General features: G+C 47.3%; 1 protein-coding gene across 2 annotated transcripts in view; it reads left to right on the top strand.

The window, feature by feature from the left end:
* SACS (sacsin molecular chaperone) overlaps positions 1–19529 on the top strand; it is an 81390-nt gene extending 61861 nt beyond the window's left edge. The window contains exons 10-11 of one of the 2 annotated variants that reach the window (XM_018056555.1): positions 2576–2602; positions 6638–19529. In XM_018056555.1, coding sequence (XP_017912044.1) covers positions 2576–2602; positions 6638–18195 — 11585 coding nt within the window. In that variant the 3' untranslated portion in view covers positions 18196–19529. The remainder of the gene's footprint in view (positions 1–2575; positions 2603–6637) is intronic. The other variant, XM_018056556.1, reaches the window with a different exon arrangement.

Genomic DNA, 20171 nt, shown 5'->3' with positions numbered 1-20171 from the left:
TCTCTTTCAGAATTTTCCTCAGTTTGTTGTGATCCACAGAGTCTTCTCCATTTGGGGGAAACAAAGCCAACCTTGACTTTAGTTTGCTTTCTGTGTAGTCCAGCATCTGGGGGAGTGGCACATGCTTGTCGTCTGCACTTGCTCACCATCTGTTGTCTCTGCAGACGCACTTCTCATTCAGTGCAATGAAATTGCCTGACTGAGATCACCAGTTAATGACTTTTTAAAATTTATTAAATCCAGTGAAATTGTTTTGTTCTTCTTACCTGGTCCCCCTGAGGCTTTGCTCCTACTGGTCACTCATCTTTGAATCCCCGGCTCTCTCATTGTCCTGATACTTCTTTGCCTGCTTTTAAGAATTATTTGTGAATTCCTGTTCCTTAGTTGACCCCTTAATGAGGGTTAGTTCAGGAACTCCTTATGGTCTTTGGGCCTCCTTGTTCACCCAGGTCCCTTGATCACACACATGTAGTGGTCTGTACGTCTTCTGCTGGTGCCCAGTTTCAGGACTCACAGTGCAGTGCAGGGTAGGGGGTATGGGCCCAGGCTCTGTCAGTGCACAGATCTGGGCTCAGACTTGATTCCTCCATTGTGTGACCTTCAACAAATTACCTGATCTCTGTGAGCCTCTTTCCTCATCAGTGACATCCTTCGAGAAAAGTGTATCTAGGACGCTTCAGATTCAACTACATGAAATGAAAGATTGCTTTCTTTCTTACAAGTGTAATGAAATTAGAATAAGGGTTGAGTGGAGGATGGCAGGCAGTCCCAGCCTACCAGCTGAATTTTATCCAGTTTGCATGATGGCCATCAGGCAGGCTATTGACAACCTCTCCAGTGATATTTTAGTTTGGTAGGCTTTCTCTGAAGATAAGCTAGTGTGCATGGAGCGTGTAGTTTAACATGAAACCTGGCTCATGAGAAACACTGTTGTCATCCTGTCCGTGGAGCTCCTCAGGGAGCTCGAAGTCCACACTTTCCCCACTCGAGTCCTCATCTTGTGTCCATATCTGTCTCGCCTCTTGTGTGATCTTTCCTTGTGAGCACGGCACCATTACCACCCTTGTTCTCGTGTCTCTGGGCTCTGGGGATGGAATTTCTGCATCGCCCTTCTCCGGCTGTGTTGTGAGCCCCCCGGGCCTCCTCCTTGCCGTGCTCATCTCATCACCGTCCGCTAATGGGTTCCAGTGTGTGTCTTGGCTCCAGACAGGTCCGGTCTTGTTTGTGTGGCCTGTGGGGTTCCCGTGACTGGCCTCCAGAGACCAGAGTTCCCTTCATCCAAGAGAGCAGAGCCCTGTGAGGTTTGTCACCCCGACGCGGCACAGTGCCCACTTCGAGGTGGACGCTTGGTAAAGTTTTCTTTTACACGAATTCAGGTTTTTGCGTATCTGTGTTTCTGCACACCGCATCCCCTTTGCTTAAAATACTCTCTCTCCTGCACCCTGCTTGTGGGCTTCTGTTCATCTCTTTGCCTTCAACCCACAAGCCTCCTCCACGGAGAGGCTCTCTGTGCCACCCACTGCCACCCCCCCCCCTCCACGCCCCTGCCCCTGTAGGCCACACAGACCTGTGTCACTCAAGCCTGTCACGGCCCTTTTAATCCTCTCTGCCTGATCACAGCCCCGGTTTCCTGGGCCAGACAGACTAGGAAGCCACCCACTAGTCTCTTTCATGTTCCCAGTGCCAAGTTGATAGGCTGATGCTGAGCTTCCGTTGCTCGGCTAGGTGGGATGAAGCTGTGGGGACGGGGATACGAGCAGGCAGATGCTTGTAGTGTGGCCGTGAGTCAGAATTTCTTTTCAAATGCATATCTTCTGTGTCTGATTTGTTCTCCACCTTCATCCTCCTCTGAGGGACAGAGACACTGAGGCTGAAAGAGCTTGAAGGACTTAGGACTCTCTGGAGCTTCAGAGTTGGGGTGAAGATTCTGTTGTTTTGTCTTTTCCATTACAGGTTATTTCTGTATTAAGTTACTTGAGTAAATGGGTGACTCTTGGAAGTTAGAAGAGCAGGTAAATGGGTTGTGGAGGAAGTAGAAGAAAAGCAGTTGAATCAGACATATGGTAGGAATGCTTCATAATTTGGATTTAGTTTATATTGAAAGTAAAAGTTTATATTGAAAGTGTTAAGCCGTGTCCAACTCTTTGCAACCCCATGGACTATACAATCCATGGAATTCTCCAGGCGAGAATACTGGAGTGGGTAGCCTTTCCCTTCTCCAGGAGATCTTCCCAACCCAGGGATTTAACTCAGGTCTCCCGCATTGCAGGTGGATTCTTTACTAGCTGAGCCATAAGGGAAGCCCAAGAAAACTGGAGTGGGTAGCCTATCCCTTCTCCAGAAGATCTTCCTGACCCAGGAATTGAACCTAGGTCAATTATATTGAAGTATATCCTTAAATCTTATATGTATATTCTGCTATGTTTGGAGTTTGTTTATGGCTTTTCTTTTACATAATGATGTGTAAGATTCTGAAAACAGTGCTATCTTAAGATTCAGAATAATTGTTGTAGCCATTATGTGAAAACTGTGACAATTCTGGCTTTTTCTAAGAATGAATTTAATTATATTCTAGCACAACAACTTCTCTGGGGATACTCAGGTATGATGACTGACTAAATGTTGTATTCATTTGCAGCCTGATGTTTTTGTTCATTTGATTCTTTGAATCCTGTTTTTTCATTTACCCCAGTAGCTAGAAGTTGTATCAGTGTTATTTTCTGGTGCTAACAATTAAAGGAGAGAGGAAACTATACTAGTAGAGTACATAGGTGGTTGTTGCACACACCACAATCAGGCCATGTTTCAGTTCATAGAACATTTAGTCTCAAATGAAACAATTATGCTGAGATTGGTATTTAAGCTGTGGGATTTAATGGAAGGGTGAGAGTGCCCACACTTGTTACATGATAAGATTGAAATGGACAGAGGGACATCCATTCTAGGATCTCTGTCGGTGAAGTGTCAGTTATTGACTGTCTTTTTATAAAAAGTTTTGATAAACTTGTACTATTTTCCTCCAGTTTGTGTTTCCCTTGGAAAATCAGGATATGAGATTAGCTTTATAGAAACTGTTTTTATAGTAAGCATTACTTTTGGAGTTAGTCTATTCCTTGAAGCTAAAATTAATTTAGAAGCTAAGTCACTGTTATAGTGATAGTTCATGTAAGTATTAACCTTGTTTTCTAGCTTGTAAGAAAAGTGGCTGATCCCTCACAGCTACCGTGACTGCATTCCTACATCTTTAAGGAGTGATCACAGCGGAAGGCAGAGTCTTGTTGTCAGCAAGCTGCATGGTTAGCCACCTGCCCAGGGTGGGGGGTGCTGTGGGTGGTGTCGGCCACCCCCCGGCTTGTTGTCTGTCTCCTGTTCAGGCTGGAAGCGAGGGCGGTGCTGCAGTGCCACTGCTGACTTCTGCTCGCAGTGCTGTTCTGAGCCAGCCTGGTGCCCTGTGGAGTAGAGGGAGGCTTCCCTGGGCCCTTGCAGAGTGCCGGGAGCACCGGGCTCACCACCGAGCTGCCCTCTCCATCCCTGTGTGCTGCTTTTCTGTCCTTTGTTTCCTTTTTCTTCCTTTGACGATTTGACTGACAGATGGCCTACAGTTTAACTGACACCTCATCTTATTTTCAAGTGGACTGTAGCATCCTGTCTCCATCCACGTGGAAAATCTTCTTCAAAGTGAGGGCTGAACCACAGATTTAGCATGCTGACGGTTTTACCTTGAGCTGACCCACAGTAAAGCACAAACCAGTCTGAGCAGAGTTGTTCCTAAATAGTTACAACTGATAAACGCTCTCTGTCTCTAGAAACATGCCTGGCATGAAATACTTAACCTTTTTTGACAATGCCAATAATTCTAAAGGCAGGGCCACAGAAGCACAAGTCATTTAATAAACTCTGTTGAATTATTTTATGAATATTGGTTGAGGTGCTTCACAATTTCAAGGGTGCCCCAATCCAGGGCATGGAGACATTTTTCTGTGTTAACATTTATACTTTAGGGTAAAAGCTGAAAGCTTAACTACAAAATAAACAGAAATCAGAACTTCAGGTTTAATTGACTTCTGTGCTTAGAAATGTCTCTTACTACATTTTCTCTCTCCTTTATTTTCCATGATTTGTTTCATCAGAGCATGACTGGCTAATCGCATGTTACATGTGGTGTGTGCGTCAATCGCATGTTACATGTGGTGTGTGCAAGCACATGTTACATGTGGTGTATGTGTGAATCACATGTTACACATGGCGCACACAATCGCATGTTTCATGTGGTGTGTGCATATCGTTGACATTTTATTTGCACATTGATACTAGACAGCTGTCCTGAAGGTAGGTGTGTGGCTTATAGGCTGCTGAATTCCACGCAAGGTTATTGGACAGGATTATCTGCAGAGTGCATGTTGGGTGGCAGTTATTAACATGGAACACAGTGTGCTGCACATTTGGTTTTTCTGTTTTTTGAGTGTTCTGAATTTTAATTTCTAACTCTTTTTTTGTATCTTTGGTATTATATCCTTGCCTTGTGATTTGGATATTTTATTATAGTTAATTCAGTAAGCATTTTTCAGAACATTAAAAATGAATTAAAAAATAATATTTTAATGGGACTCACAGACCAAGGAGGCTGTGCTAGTCAGACTATAGACAAGATTTTGTGACTTCTTAAACACTACTGCCTGACTCACCCTAAGTGACATAGTGTCAGTTCAGTTCAGTCGCTCAGTCGTGTCCGACTCTTTGCGACCCCATGAATTGCAGCATGCCAGGCCTCCCTGTCCATCACCAACTCCCGGAGTTCACCCAGACTCACGTCCATCGAGTCAGTGATGCCATCCAGCCATCTCATCCTCTGTCGTCCCCTTCTCCTCCTGCCCCCAATCCCTCCCAGCATCAGAGTCTTTTCCAATGAGTCAGCTCTTTGCATGAGGTGGCCAAAGTACTGGAGTTTCAGCTTTAGCATCATTCCTTCCAAAGAAATCTCAGGGCTGATCTCCTTCAGAATGAACTGGTTGGATCTCCTTGCAGTCCAAGGGACTCTCAAGAGTCTTCTCCAACACCACATACTGTAGAAACTGACAATAATCAGGACATGGGTACTGGTGTCTTTAATAGCTGCAGAAGTGTGTCCTTGCTTAAACTTCTGTGGCAGTAATTTTAAATGTCTTATTGTAACATGAGAGAGAATCTTGGTAGAAGTTAAGGCCATCTCCCTGGTGTGTGAGTCTGTGAAATGAGTGTCATTCCCTGGTTAACAGATAATGATGGACAAAATTTCAAGGGGCTTGAGGTGTTCCCCTTTTTATTTTTTTCCAAAATTAGTGTTTCCAGGGTCTAGATATTATATGTATGCTAGGGAAAAAATGAAATGTTAGTTTGCATAATATTGAATTTGCGATGCTTTTTATTTCCCTGTATAGGCAAATACATACCCACAGGTATATTATGTTATTTTAAAATTTTATTATTCCTGGTATTGTAGACAAATGCACGGAAACACAAAATGTGCTTAGAAATAAAATGTTGTTTTCTAGACCAGTGGCTGAAAATCAGCAAACATGTTTTTTCCCCAGAGGAAATCTTACTAGCCTCCTGGTTTATCAACAGTCCCAGAGTGCTGCTACCTGGTGGGGAAAGCATGCCATCACAGCTGGCCCCGGTGTCCCGTTGCTTATCCCTGAAGCACTGCTGCCAAGGCCAGAGTCCAGAAGAGTGCCCTTTCCTGGGTGATAAGCACAAGTGAACTCTGCCTCGGAGGGTCGTGGCCGTGCTCCCTGCCTGGACACGCACAGAGCATCTCAGAGCTGTAACCTCGGCCCCTTCCTCTCTCCAGGGAGCCCTCAAGTTCCAGAGAGGCCGTATTAGCCCCCTCTCCTCAAATGTCCAGTCATGGTGGACAGGAAGCTCCAGGGCCCTGGCTGCCTCAGCTCCTGCAGCCTGGATCAGCTAGGACAGGAACATCAGTCCCCATACCCTCACCTGGAGCCTCGCTTTATCCTTTCAGCTGCTCGGCTCCTGGGAGCACCACAAAGAAAAATTCTTACAGGGCCTGCTTATAAATTATCCTTAAATAAAATGAAGCTTCTTTAAGCTTTATTCACATTTTCTTTGATGCTCTTATTTGTGGTCAAATCACCACTAAAAATTATTTTCCATGTTGATTCCATTTGTATGATACTATAGGGTAATTTTTTAAATGCATGTAAATGCATTCTATATATTTATTTGAAATAAGCACTTCCAGGGCTTCCCTGGTGGTCCAGTGGCTGAGACTCCGTGCTCCTGATGCAGGAGGCCTGGCTCAATCTCTGGCCGGGGAACTAGATCGCACTTGCTACAACTAAAGGTCCCACATGCTTCAATGAAGACTGAAGATCCTGCGTGTCACAGCCAAAACCTGATGCAGGCAAATAAAATAAATAAATAACATTTATAAAAAAATAAAGTAAGCACTTTCCAGAGAAAAATATTACTTCTCTAGGCTCTGTCAGCACAATTATGCCAAATTGTTGCGTTTTTACAGTGTGCTTAAAACTCTCAAAGTGACTGTCTAGGCCTATCTAATATGCAAGAATATGCAAGTTAAATAAGCAACAGTAGACTTGTATTTACTTATAGCATCTCTTTATGTGACTTGCAGGAAGACCCTGCACTCAGCTTCAGCTCCTGAATCCAGAACGCTTTGCACGTCTTATCAAAGAAGTAATGAACACATTCTGGCCTGGCAGAGAGTTGATTGTCCAGTGGTACCCATGCGATGAAGACAGAAAGCACCCATCTGTGTCATGGCTTAGGATGGTGTGGAAGCATCTCTACGTACATTTTTCAGAGGATCTGACTTTATTTGATGAGATGCCACTCATCCCCAGGACCCCACTAGAAGAAGGGCAGACGTGTGTGGAGCTCATCAGACTCAGGGCTCCTTCATTAGTCATTTTAGATGATGAGTCTGAAGCACAGCTTCCAGAATTTTTAGCAGACGTGGTACAGAAGCTTGGAGGGATTGTCCTTAAAAAATTAGATGCCTGCATACAGCACCCACTTATTAAAAAATATATCCACCTGCCCTCGCCAAGTGCTGTGCTGCACATCATGGAGAAGATGCCTCTGCAGAAGCTATGTAACCAGGTTGCATCGCTGCTTCCAACGCACAAAGATGCCCTGCGTAAGTTCTTGGCCAACTTGACTGAGAGCAGTGAGAAGGAGAAGAGAATAATTCAGGAGCTGACAATATTCAAGCGCATCAACCATTCATCCAGCCAGGGGCTGTCTTCCTACACCAAGCTGAAGGGCTGCAGGGTCCTGCACCCCGCGGCCACACTCCCGGCAGGCCTGCGGCTCTCCATCTCAGTGGTTGACAGCAGCGACGAGGCCACCATCCGCCTGGCGAACCTGCTGAAGGTGGAGAAGGTCAGGACCACCAGCTGCTTGAAGCTCATCTTAAAAGACATAGAAAGTACATTTTACTCTCAAGAAGAGGTGACACACCTTGTGCTATGGGTCCTTGAGAACCTGTCCTCTCTCAAAAGTGAGAACCCAAATGTGCTTGATTGGTTAACGCCGCTAAAGTTTATTCAGCTCCCACCAGGGCGGCTGGTGATGGCCAGCGAGCTCTTTGACCCTGACGTAGAGGTGTTGAAGGACCTCTTCTATGACGAAGAGGAAGCTTGTTTCCCGCCCTCAGCCTTTACCTCCCCAGACATCCTTCACTCTTTAAGACAGATTGGCCTGAAAAATGAAGCCAGTCTCAAAGAGAAAGATGTTGTGCAAGTGGCTAAAAAAATTGAAGCCTTACAGGCCAGTTCTTGTCCAAATCAGGACACTCTCCTGAAGAAAGCCAGGACACTCTTACTGGTTTTAAATAAGAACCCTGCCCTGCTGCACTCGTGTGAAGGGAAGGCGACCCTAAAGAAGATAAAATGGGTTCCAGCTTGCAAGGAAAGGCCCCCAAACTACCCAGGCTCCTTAGTCTGGAAGGGCGACCTCTGTGAGCTCTGTGCGCCCCCTGACATGTGCGATGCAGCCCATGCCATCCTGGTTGGCTCTTCAATTCCCCTCGTGGAAAGCGTCCATGTAAACTTGGAGAAAGCTTTAGGCATCCTCACAAAACCTGGTATCAACGCCGTCTTAAAGCACTTTAAGATCGTTGTGGATTGGTATACATCAAAGGCCTTTAGCGATGAAGACTACTACCAATTCCAACATATTTTGCTTGAAATTTATGGATTCATGCATGATCATTTAAATGAAGGGAAAGATGCTTTCAGAGCCTTAAAATTTCCGTGGGTTTGGACTGGCAAAAAGTTCTGTCCTCTCACCCAAGCTGTGATAAAACCATTCCATGATCTTGACCTTCAGCCTTATTTGCATAGTGTGCCTAAAACCATGGCAAAGTTCCACCAGCTGTTTAAGGCCTGTGGCTCAATAGAGGAGTTGACAGCAGATCATATTTCCATGGTCATTCAGAAGGTGTATCTCAAAAGTGACCAAGACCTCAGTGACCAGGAAAGCAAACAGAATCTTCATCTTATGTTGAACATTATCAGGTGGCTTTACAGCAATCAGATTCCAGCAAGCCCCAACACACCAGTTCCTATACATCATAGCAAGAACCCTTCCAAGCTCATCATGAAGCCAATTCATGAATGCTGCTACTGTGACATCAAAGTTGATGACCTGAATGACTTACTGGAAGATTCTGTGGAGCCGATCATTTTGGTGCATGAGGACATACCCATGAAAACTGCCGAGTGGCTGAAAGTCCCATGCCTCAGTACAAGACTAATCAACCCTGAGAACATGGGCTTTGAGCAGTCAGGACAACGAGAACCGCTGACAGTAAGGATCAAAAACATTCTGGAAGAGTACCCTTCAGTGTCAGATATCTTTAAAGAGCTTCTTCAAAATGCTGATGATGCAAATGCAACAGAATGCAGCTTCATGATTGACATGAGAAGAAACATGGACATCCGAGAGAATCTCCTGGACCCGGGGATGGCGGCGTGCCACGGGCCGGCTCTGTGGTCGTTCAACAACTCCCAGTTCTCAGATTCAGACTTTGTGAACATAACCAGGCTTGGGGAATCTCTGAAGAGGGCCGAAGTTGACAAGGTTGGGAAATTTGGTCTTGGGTTCAACTCTGTGTACCACATCACTGACATCCCTGTCATTATGAGCCGAGAGTTCATGATAATGTTTGACCCGAACATCAACCACATTAGCAAGCACATTAAGGACAGGTCTAACCCTGGGATCAAAATTAACTGGAGCAAACAGCAGAAGAGACTCAGGAAGTTTCCTAATCAGTTCAAGCCATTCATGAACGTGTTTGACTGTCAGTTGCCCCTGACGGTGGAGGCACCCTACAGTTATAGTGGGACTCTGTTCCGACTGTCCTTCAGAACCCAGCAGGAAGCCAAAGTGAGCGAGGTCAGCAGCACCTGCTACAACACAGCTGACATCTACTCTCTGGTGGATGAGTTTAGTCTCTGTGGACACAGGCTCATCATTTTCACTCAGAATGTAACCTCCATGTACTTGAAGTACCTGAAGATTGAGGAAACCAATCCCAGCTTAGCACAGGACACAATAATCATAAAAAAAAAGCCATGCTCCTCCAAAGCGCTGACCACACCTGTCATCAGTGTTCTAAAAGAAGCCGCTAAGCTCATGAAAACTTGTGGCACCAGTAACAAAAAGCTCCCCGCCGAGGCCCCCAAGTCGTCTTGCATCCTGCAGATCACAGTGGAGGAATTTCACCATGTGTTCCGAAGGATTGCAGACTTACAGTCACCACTTTTCAGAGGTCCAGAAGATGACCCGGCTGCTCTCTTTGAAATGGCGAAGGCAGGCCAATCCAAAAAACCTTCAGATGAGTTGCCCCAGAAAACCGTGGATTGTACCACGTGGCTGATCTGTACCTGCATGGACACGGGGGAGGCACTCAAGTTCTCCCTGAGTGAGAGCGGGAGAAGGTTGGGCCTGGTCCCATGTGGAGCTGTGGCAGTTCTCCTTGCTGAAGTCCAGGACCAGAAGTGGGCTGTGCGGCCACAGGCTGGAGAAGTGTTCTGCTATTTACCCCTGCGGATAAAGACGGGATTGCCAGTTCACATCAATGGGTGCTTTGCCGTTACTTCAAACAGGAAAGAGATCTGGAAGACAGACACGAAGGGGCGCTGGAACACCACCTTCATGAGGCACGTGGTCGTGAAAGCGTACTTGGAGGCTCTCAGTGTGCTGCGTGAGCTAGCCGCCAGCGGAGAGCTGATGGACTACACTTACCACACTGTGTGGCCTGACCCTGACCTAGTGCATGACGACTTCTCTGTCATCTGCCAAGGGTTTTATGAAGACATCGCCCATGGGAAAGGGAAGGACTTGACGAGGGTCTTCTCTGACGGGTCCACGTGGGTCTCCATGAAGAACGTGAGATTTCTGGATGACTCCATACTTAAAAGAAGAGATGTTGGTCCAGCTGCCTTCAAGATATTTTTGAAATACCTCAAGAAGACAGGGTCGAAAAACCTTTGTGCTGTTGAACTTCCTTCTTCGGTAAAGCTAGGATTTGAAGAAGCTGGCTGCAAACAGATACTGCTGGAAAATACATTTTCAGAGAGACAGTTTTTTTCAGAAGTGTTTTTCCCAAATATTCAGGAAATTGAAGCAGAACTCAGAGATCCTTTAATGAATTTTGTCCTAAATGAGAAAGTTGATGAGTTCTCAGGGATCCTCCGTGTTACCCCATGTATCCCCTGCTCTCTGGAGGGGCATCCTCTGGTTTTACCGTCAAGATTAATCCACCCTGAAGGACGTGTCGCTAAGTTATTTGATACTAAAGATGGACGATTTCCTTATGGTTCCACTCAGGACTATCTAAACCCTATTATTCTGATCAAACTAGTCCAGCTAGGTATGGCGAAGGATGACATTTTGTGGGATGACATGCTGGAGCGTGCAGAGTCAGTAGCTGAAATTAATAAAAGTGATCACGGCGCTGCTTGTCTACGAAGTAGCATCCTGTTAAGTCTTATTGATGAAAAACTGAAGATAAGGGATCCAAGAGCAAAGGATTTTGCTGCAATGTATCAAACAATCCCCTTCCTCCCATTTCTGACAAAGCCGGCAGGTTTCTCTTTGGATTGGAAAGGCAACAGCTTTAAGCCTGAAACCATGTTTGCAGCAACTGACCTCTATATAGCTGAGCACCAGGATATAGTTTGTCTTTTGCAACCAATTCTAAATGAAAATTCTCATTCCTTCAGAGGCTGTGGGTCTGTGCCCTTAGCAGTGAAGGAGTTTCTGGGTTTGCTCCGGAAGCCCACAGTTGAGCTGGTTGTAAACCAGCTGAGAGAAGTTGCAAAGTCAGTTGATGATGGGATCACGTTATACCAGGAGAACATCACCAATGCTTGCTACAAATACCTCCACGAGGCGATGATGCAGAGCGACAGCACCAAGATGGCAGTCACTGAAAAGCTGAAAACCTTTAGCTTCATTCTCATTGAAAATGCGTATGTCAACTCAGAAAAGGTGGCTTTTCATTTAAATTTTGAAGCAGCCCCATACCTTTATCAGTTGCCTAATAAATATAAAAATAATTTCCGTGAACTTTTTGAAAGTGTGGGTGTGAGGCAGTCTTTCACTGTGGAAGATTTTGCCCTCGTTTTGGAATCCATAGCTCAAGAAAAAGAAACCAAACAAGTAACAGAAGAGAATTTTCAGCTCTGCCGGCGAATAATCAGTGAGGGGATATGGAGTCTCATTAGAGAAAAGAAACAAGAATTTTGTGAGAAAAATTATGGCCACATAGTATTGCCAGATACTAACCTTAAGCTTCTCCCTGCGAAGTCTCTGTGCTATAATGACTGTCCCTGGATAAAAGTGAAGGATAGCACTGTCAAGTACTGTCATGCAGACATACCCAGGGAAGTAGCCGTGAAACTGGGTGCAGTGCCAAAGCGGCACAAAGCCCTGGAACGGTATGCATCCAATGTGTGCTTCACGACACTGGGCTCGGAGTTTGGGCAGAAAGAAAAACTGACCAGCAGAATTAAGAGCATCCTCAATGCCTATCCTTCAGAAAAGGAGATGCTGAAAGAGCTGCTTCAGAACGCTGATGATGCGAAGGCCACGGAGATCTGCTTCGTGTTTGACCCCAGGCAGCACCCAGTGGACAGGATATTTGATGATAAGTGGGCGCCCTTGCAGGGGCCAGCACTGTGTGTGTACAACAACCAGCCTTTCACAGAGGATGACGTCAGAGGGATCCAGAACCTGGGCAGAGGCACCAAGGAAGGGAACCCTTGTAAGACCGGGCAGTACGGGGTGGGGTTCAATTCCGTGTATCACATCACAGACTGCCCCTCCTTCATCTCCGGCAATGACATCCTGTGCATTTTCGACCCTCACGCCAGGTATGCGCCGGGGGCCACGTCCGTCAGTCCTGGACGCATGTTCAGAGACCTGGATGCGGATTTCAGAACTCAGTTCTCGGACGTTCTGGATCTTTACCTGGGAACCCACTTCAAGCTGGACAACTGCACGATGTTCCGGTTCCCTCTCCGTAACGCAGAGATGGCAAAGGTTTCGGAGATCTCATCAGTTCCATCATCAGACAGGATGGTCCAGAACCTCCTGGACAAGCTGCGGTCAGATGGGGCAGAGCTGTTAATGTTTCTTAACCACATGGAAAAAATCTCTATCTGTGAAATAGACAAAGCCACGGGTGCCCTGAACGTGCTGTATTCTGTGAAGGGCAATATTACTGATGGGGACCGGCTGAAGAGGAAGCAGTTTCACGCGTCTGTCATCGACAGCGTCACAAAGAAGAGGCAGCTCCCAGACATCCCAGTGCAGCAGGTCACCTACACCATGGACACCGAGGACTCTGAGGGGAGCCTCACCACATGGCTCATCTGTAACAGGTCTGGCTTCTCCAGCATCGACAAGGTGTCCAAGAGCGTTGTGTCAGCGCACAAGAACCAGGACATCACGCTCTTCCCTCGTGGGGGCGTGGCCGCCTGTATCACCCACAACTACAAGAAGCCCCACAGGGTCTTCTGCTTTCTGCCGCTCTCTTTAGAGACAGGGCTCCCATTCCACGTGAACGGCCACTTTGCACTGGACTCAGCCCGCAGGAACCTGTGGCGAGACGACAACGGGGTCGGCGTGCGCAGTGACTGGAACAGCAGCCTGATGACGGCGCTCATCGCACCCGCGTATGTGGAGCTGCTGGCCCAGCTAAAGAAGCGCTACTTCCCCGGCTCTGACCCAACGCTGTCAGTTCTGCAGAGCACACCCATCCACGTTGTCAAGGACACGCTGAAGAAGTTTCTGTCGTTCTTCCCCGTCAACAGGCTGGACCTCCAGCCAGACCTGTACTGTCTGGTGAAGGCGCTGTACAGCTGCATCCACGATGACATGAAGCGCCTCCTTCCAGTGGTGCGCGCTCCCAGCATCGACGGCTCCGACCTGCACTCCGCCGTTATCATCACCTGGGTCAACATGTCCACCTCAAATAAAACCAGGCCATTCTTTGACAATCTACTGCAGGATGAGCTACAGCACCTTAAAAACGCAGATTATAACATCACCACACGCAAAACGGTCGCAGAGAATGTCTACAGGCTGAAGCACCTGCTCCTGGAGATCGGCTTCAACCTGGTTTATAACTGTGACGAGACTGCTAACCTGTACCACTGCCTTGTGGATGCCAACATCCCCGTGAGCTATGTCACCCCTGCCGATGTCCGGGCTTTCTTAATGACCTTTTCCTCCCCGGACACCAACTGCCATATTGGGAAGCTGCCCTGTCGTCTCCAGCAGACCAACCTGAAGCTTTTCCACAGTTTAAAACTTTTAGTCGATTATTGTTTTAAGGACGCAGAAGAAAGTGAGTTTGAAGTGGAGGGCCTGCCCCTTCTCATTACCCTGGACAGCGTTTTGCAAACTTTTGATGCAAAACGTCCCAAGTTTCTAACAACATACCACGAACTGATCCCATCCCGCAAAGACCTGTTCATGAACACGCTGTACTTGAAGTACAGCAATATTTTACTGAACTGCAAAGTTGCGAAAGTGTTTGACATTTCCAGCTTTGCCGACCTGCTGCCCTCTGTGCTGCCCCGTGAGTACAAGACCAAGAGCTGCACCAAGTGGAAAGACAGCTTTGCCAGTGAGTCTTGGCTGAAGAATGCCTGGCATTTCATCAGTGAATCCATGAACGTGAAGGAGGACCAAGAGGAGACAAAGCCAGCCTTCGACGCCGTCGTGGACACCCTGAGAGACTGGGCCCTGCTCCCGGGAACAAAGTTCACTGTGTCGGCCAACCAGCTCGTGGTCCCTGAGGGGGATGTCCTGCTCCCGCTGAGCCTCATGCACATAGCTGTCTTCCCAAACGCCCAGACTGATAAGGTCTTTCATGCCCTCATGAAAGCTGGCTGCATTCAGCTGGCTTTGAACAAAATCTGCTCCAAAGACAGTGCATTTGTCCCTTTGTTGTCCTCTCACACGGCCAACATAGAGAGCCCCACAAGCATTTTGAAGGCTGTGCATTACATGGTCCAAACCTCAACGTTTAGAACTGAAAAATTAGTGGAAAATGACTTTGAAGCACTTTTGATGTATTTCAACTGCAATTTGAATCACTTGATGTCCCAAGATGACATAAAAATTTTAAAGTCACTTCCATGCTACAAATCCATCAGTGGTCGCTACATGAGCATTGTGAAGTTTGGAACATGCTATGTGCTTACAAAAAGTATTCCCTCCGCTGAAGTGGAAAAATGGACACAATCATCATCCTCTGCATTTCTTGAAGAAAAAATACACTTGAAAGAACTGTATGAGCTGCTGGGTTGTGTACCCGTGGATGATCTTGAGGTATATTTGAAACACCTCTTACCAAAAATTGAAAATCTCTCTTATGATGCAAAACTAGAGCATTTGATTTATCTCAAGAATAGACTGTCGAATGTTGAGGAGCTGTCTGAGATTAAGGAACAACTTTTTGAAAAGCTGGAAGGTTTATTGATAATCCACGATGCTAACAACCGACTAAAGCAAGCAAAGCATTTCTATGACAGAACTGTAAGAGTTTTTGAAGTTATGCTTCCTGAAAAATTGTTCATCCCGAAAGACTTCTTTAAAAAACTGGAACAACTTATAAAACCCAAAAATCAAGTTGCATTTATGACCTCCTGGGTAGAATTCTTAAGAAACATTGGACTGAAACACATCCTCTCTCAGCAGCAGTTGTTGCAGTTTGCTAAGGAGATCAGTGTGCGAGCTAATACGGAAAACTGGTCTAAGGAAACGCTGCAGAACACGGTCGACATCCTTCTCCATCACATATTCCAGGAACGAACGGATCTGTTTGTGGGGGACTTCCTGAAAGAACTGTCTCTGATCCCCTTCTTGTGTCCAGAGCGGGCCCCTGCAGAGTTCATCCGATTTCACCCTCAATATCAGGAGGTGAACGGGACACTCCCCCTCATCAGGTTCAGTGGTGCCCAGGTGAACCCAAAGTTCAAGCAGTGTGATGTGCTGCAGCTGCTGTGGACGTCCTGCCCCATCCTCCCAGAGAAGGCCACACCCCTGAGCATCAGGGAGCAAGCAGGGAGTGACCTCGGCCCCCAGGAGCAGCTGGAGCAGGTTCTGAGCCTGCTGAACGTGAACCTCGACCCCCCCGTGGACAAGGTCATCAACAACTGCAGGAACGTGTGCAACATCACGACGCTGGACGAGGATATGGTCAGGACTAGAGCCAAGGTCCTGAGGAGCATCTACGAGTTCCTCAGTGCCGAGAAGAGGGAGTTCCGTTTCCAGCTGCGGGGGGTTGCTTTTGTGATGGTGGAAGACGGCTGGAAGCTCCTGAAGCCAGAGGAGGTGGTGATCAACCTGGAGTACGAGTCCGATTTCAAGCCGTATCTGTACAAGCTGCCCTTAGAGCTGGGCACCTTCCACCAGCTGTTCAAACATTTGGGTACTGAGGACGTCATCTCCACCAAGCAGTACGTGGAGGTGCTGAGCCGCATCTTCAAGAACTCTGAAGGGAAGCAGCTGGACCCGAACGAGATGCGCACTGTCAAGAGGGTTGTTTCTGGCCTGTTCAGGAGTCTGCAGAACGACTCTGTCAAGGTGCGGGGCGACCTGGAGAACATCCGGGACCTCGCACTCTACCTGCCAAGTCAGGACGGCCGACTGGTCAGGTCGAGCATCCTGGTGTTCGACGACGCCCCGCACTACAAGAGCCGGATCCAGGGCAGCATCGGGGTTCAGATGCTGGTGGACCTCAGCCAGTGTTACTTGGGGAAGGACCACGGCTTCCACACCAAGCTCATCATGCTCTTTCCCCAGAAGCTGCGGCCACGCCTGCTGAGCAGCATCCTGGAGGAGCAGCTGGACGAGGAGACCCCCAGGGTGTGCCAGTTTGGGGCGCTGTGCTCACTCCAAGGCCGGCTGCAGCTCCTGCTGTCCTCTGAGCAGTTCATCGCGGGCCTTGTCAGGATCATGAAGCACGAGAATGACAACGCCTTCCTGGCCAACGAGGAGAAGGCCATCCGCCTCTGCAAGGCCCTCCGTGAAGGGCTGAAGGTGTCCTGCTTTGAGAAGCTTCAGACCACACTACGGGTGAAGGGCTTCAACCCTATCCCCCAGAGCAGGAGCGAGACCTTCGCTTTCCTGAAGCGGTTTGGGAATGCCGTCATCCTGCTGTACATACAGCACTCAGACAGTAAGGATATCAACTTCCTGCTGGCCTTGGCCATGACGCTGAAGTCGGCGACCGACAACCTGATCTCTGACACGTCTTACCTAATTGCTATGCTGGGCTGCAATGATATTTACAGGATCAGCGAGAAGCTTGACAGCCTAGGTGTGAAGTACGACTCTTCAGAACCATCAAAACTTGAACTACCAATGCCTGGCACACCAATACCTGCTGAGATTCATTACACCCTGCTCATGGACCCCATGAATGTCTTTTACCCGGGAGAGTATGTCGGTTACCTTGTCGATGCTGAAGGCGGGGACATCTATGGGTCGTACCAGCCAACGTACACGTACGCCATCATCGTACAAGAGGTCGAAAGAGAAGACGCCGACAACTCAAGCTTCCTAGGAAAGATTTATCAGATTGACATTGGCTACAGTGAATACAAAATCGTTAGCTCTCTGGATCTGTACAAGTTCTCACGGCCAGAGGAGAGCTCCCAGAGCAGAGACAGCACCCCCTCCACCCCCACCAGCCCCACGGAGTTCCTGGCCCCCGGTCTTCGAAGCGTTCCACCCCTCTTCCCTGGGAGAGAGGGCCTCAAGACCCCGTCTTCCAAGCATCATTCCCCCAAAAAGCTCAAGGCTACTTCTCTCCCAGAAATTCTAAAGGAGGTGACGTCTGTGGTGGAGCAAGCCTGGAAGCTTCCTGAGTCGGAGAGGAAGAAGATTATCAGGCGGTTGTACTTGAAATGGCACCCTGACAAAAACCCAGAGGACCACGACATGGCTAATGAGGTTTTCAAGCATCTGCAGAATGAGATTAACAGGTTAGAGAAACAGGCCTTTCTCGATCAAAATGCAGACAGAGCCTCGAGGCGGACGTTTCCCACCTCGGCCACCCGGTTCCAGTCGGAGAAGTTCTCCTTCCAGAGATTTTACACGTCGTGGAACCAGGAGGCCACGAGCCACAAATCTGAGCGGCAGCAGCAAAATAAAGAGAAAGGCCCACCGCCGGCTGGGCAGACGTACTCCCAGAGGTTCTTTGTCCCCCCTACTTTCAAGACGGTCGGCAACCCGGTGGAGGCGCGCAGGTGGCTGCGCCAGGCCAGGGCCAACTTCTCGGCTGCCAGGAACGACCTGCACAAGAACGCCAACGAGTGGGTGTGCTTCAAATGCTTCCTGTCTGCCAAGCTGGCTCTCATCGCGGCCGACTATGCCGTGCGGGGCAAGTCCGATAAGGACGTGAAGCCAACGGCCCTGGCGCAGAAGATTGAGGAGTACAGTCAGCAGCTGGAGGGCCTGACCAACGATGTCCACACCCTGGAGGCCTACGGTGTGGACAGCTTGAAGACCAGGTACCCTGACTTGCTGCCCTTCCCGCAGATCCCCAATGACAGGTTCACGTCTGAGGTCGCCATGAGGGTGATGGAATGTACTGCCTGTATCATCATAAAACTTGAAAACTTCATACAACAGAAAGTGTGAGGCAACACCGGGGGAGAAGTGGGGAACTAGGTCCTGGACATGTCGTAGCACAAATATGACTCACTGTCCTTCCTTAAGCCTCATCGCCAGCATTCAGGGATGGTGAAGCACATGGGAGTTGATCAGGTAGAATCTCGGCCTTCTTATTGACGTGGATGTCCACAGGGGACCTTGACCTGAGAGAGTAGTGTTTCGAGGCTGGTGGTGAACTTGAGCTTGCTGGATGCGGCTGGCTGGCCGGCCAGCACCTCTGTGAACTGCACTTTACACACCAAAGCTCAGTGGTCTGTTAGATAGAGTCTCTGGGTCTCTGGTTGGTGGTGGAGGGTGGGAGGAGTTAGTTTTGTGTTTTTGATGTATGCAGTATTTTTGAAGGAGCTAATGAAACACTGGACATATCATTGGTTGAAACAAATTAAGGATATTAGGTCTGTGGAGCTTTATCGTTTCTTTAAGCAGATCCTCTTGGGTGCATTATCAGCTGGATCTGATTATGAGCCTGTTGCAGTTTTACATACTAGATACTCAGCACATGTGTAACATGGTACAGTATTTTATCCTGAATACTACTTGATTGAGACTCTGCAGACAGCCTCCACTGGGGTTCCCTGAGTGCCCTTCACATCCTCCTCCTGGAGGTCCCCCTCCCTGGGCCTGCAGGCATCCCAGATCATGAAGATGGCATTATGGGAGACCCGGTGGTGGCCCCTGTTCTCGCTGGATGTGAATATTGTTTTGAGAACCGCTTGCCAAAGCCACGCCCATCACCTGTGAGGGCATTTGCTTGATGTTTGTTTGTATGTGTTTCCCACAAACGCCCTAATTTATATGGTGTGGTTGGACAGGATGTGATCTTTCATTGTCTAAAGGTGCTGCACTCAACATTTTTTGTCCTTCAACATGGCACTTAGTGGAGTTTTTTTTTTTTTTTCTTTGGATTTCACTCTGAAGACATTAAAAAATTGTAAAATCATGTGACAATATCCAGTAGGTTATAAAAGAGGAATTATCAGCTTGTGTCTTCCCCATGAATAATTCAGAACTGATGTTTAATTTTTATCATGTTTGAATGTCCTATGAACGTTATATCCCTTGCAGAATATAAAAGATGATAATTAGTTTATTTAAGTGTGCTGGCTGTAAATGATGTGCAGTATAATATTTTATGCAATTAAGGGCTTATGGGACATATTACCACTTTTTTTACTTGTACTGGTAATAAGGAATGTTTGCGCCTCCACTATTGTATTGCTTCTGGATGTGAGCCATGTGATGATTTCTGCTATTATAATAAGTGCCACAATTTTAATAAAGCAAATGTACATATGAAGTCATTATAACTGGTATTTCTTGAGAAATAGTTCCTTGAAAATCAAACTTAGTATCTTCCTGTATTAAGATTTGACATGCTGTGTATATGTGTGTTTATTGGAAATACTAGGATAGAACTTTCCTATATATTTTATACTGGAATTTTAAGAGGTTTCTTTTTATGATTGAGTATAAAGTACTTGGTATATACTCAGTTTATTAGGTGCTCATTGATTTTGTTAAGAGTTGATTTTATTTCACCTTTTTAGGGAATGCGATTAGTTGACATTTATGATTTTTGTTGTTCACTTGCTAAATTGTATCTGACTTGCAACCCCCCCTCCCATGGACTGCAGCATGCCAGGCTTCCCTGGCCTCCCCTATCTCCTGGAATTGGCTCAAATTCACGTCCACTGAGTCATGATGCTGTCCAACCATCTCATCTTCTGTCGCCCCCTTCTCCGTTTGCCTTCAATATTTTCCAGCATTAGGGTCTTTTCCAATGAGCTGACTCTTTGCATCAGGTGGCCAAAGTATTGTAACTTCAACATTTGTGATACACATACGTATTTGGAAATATATGAAATAGAATTATTCTGTAGTAGAGGCTGGATGGATGCCAACCTTGCTTCAGGGAAGGGCTGTGTGCTGGGCTAGTTCACACC

Source organism: Capra hircus, chromosome 12, assembly GCF_001704415.2.
Source record: "Capra hircus breed San Clemente chromosome 12, ASM170441v1, whole genome shotgun sequence".
Lineage (NCBI taxonomy): Eukaryota > Metazoa > Chordata > Mammalia > Artiodactyla > Bovidae > Capra > Capra hircus.
Note: the sequence above shows the minus strand (reverse complement) of the source record. Positions and strands in the feature narration are given on the sequence as shown.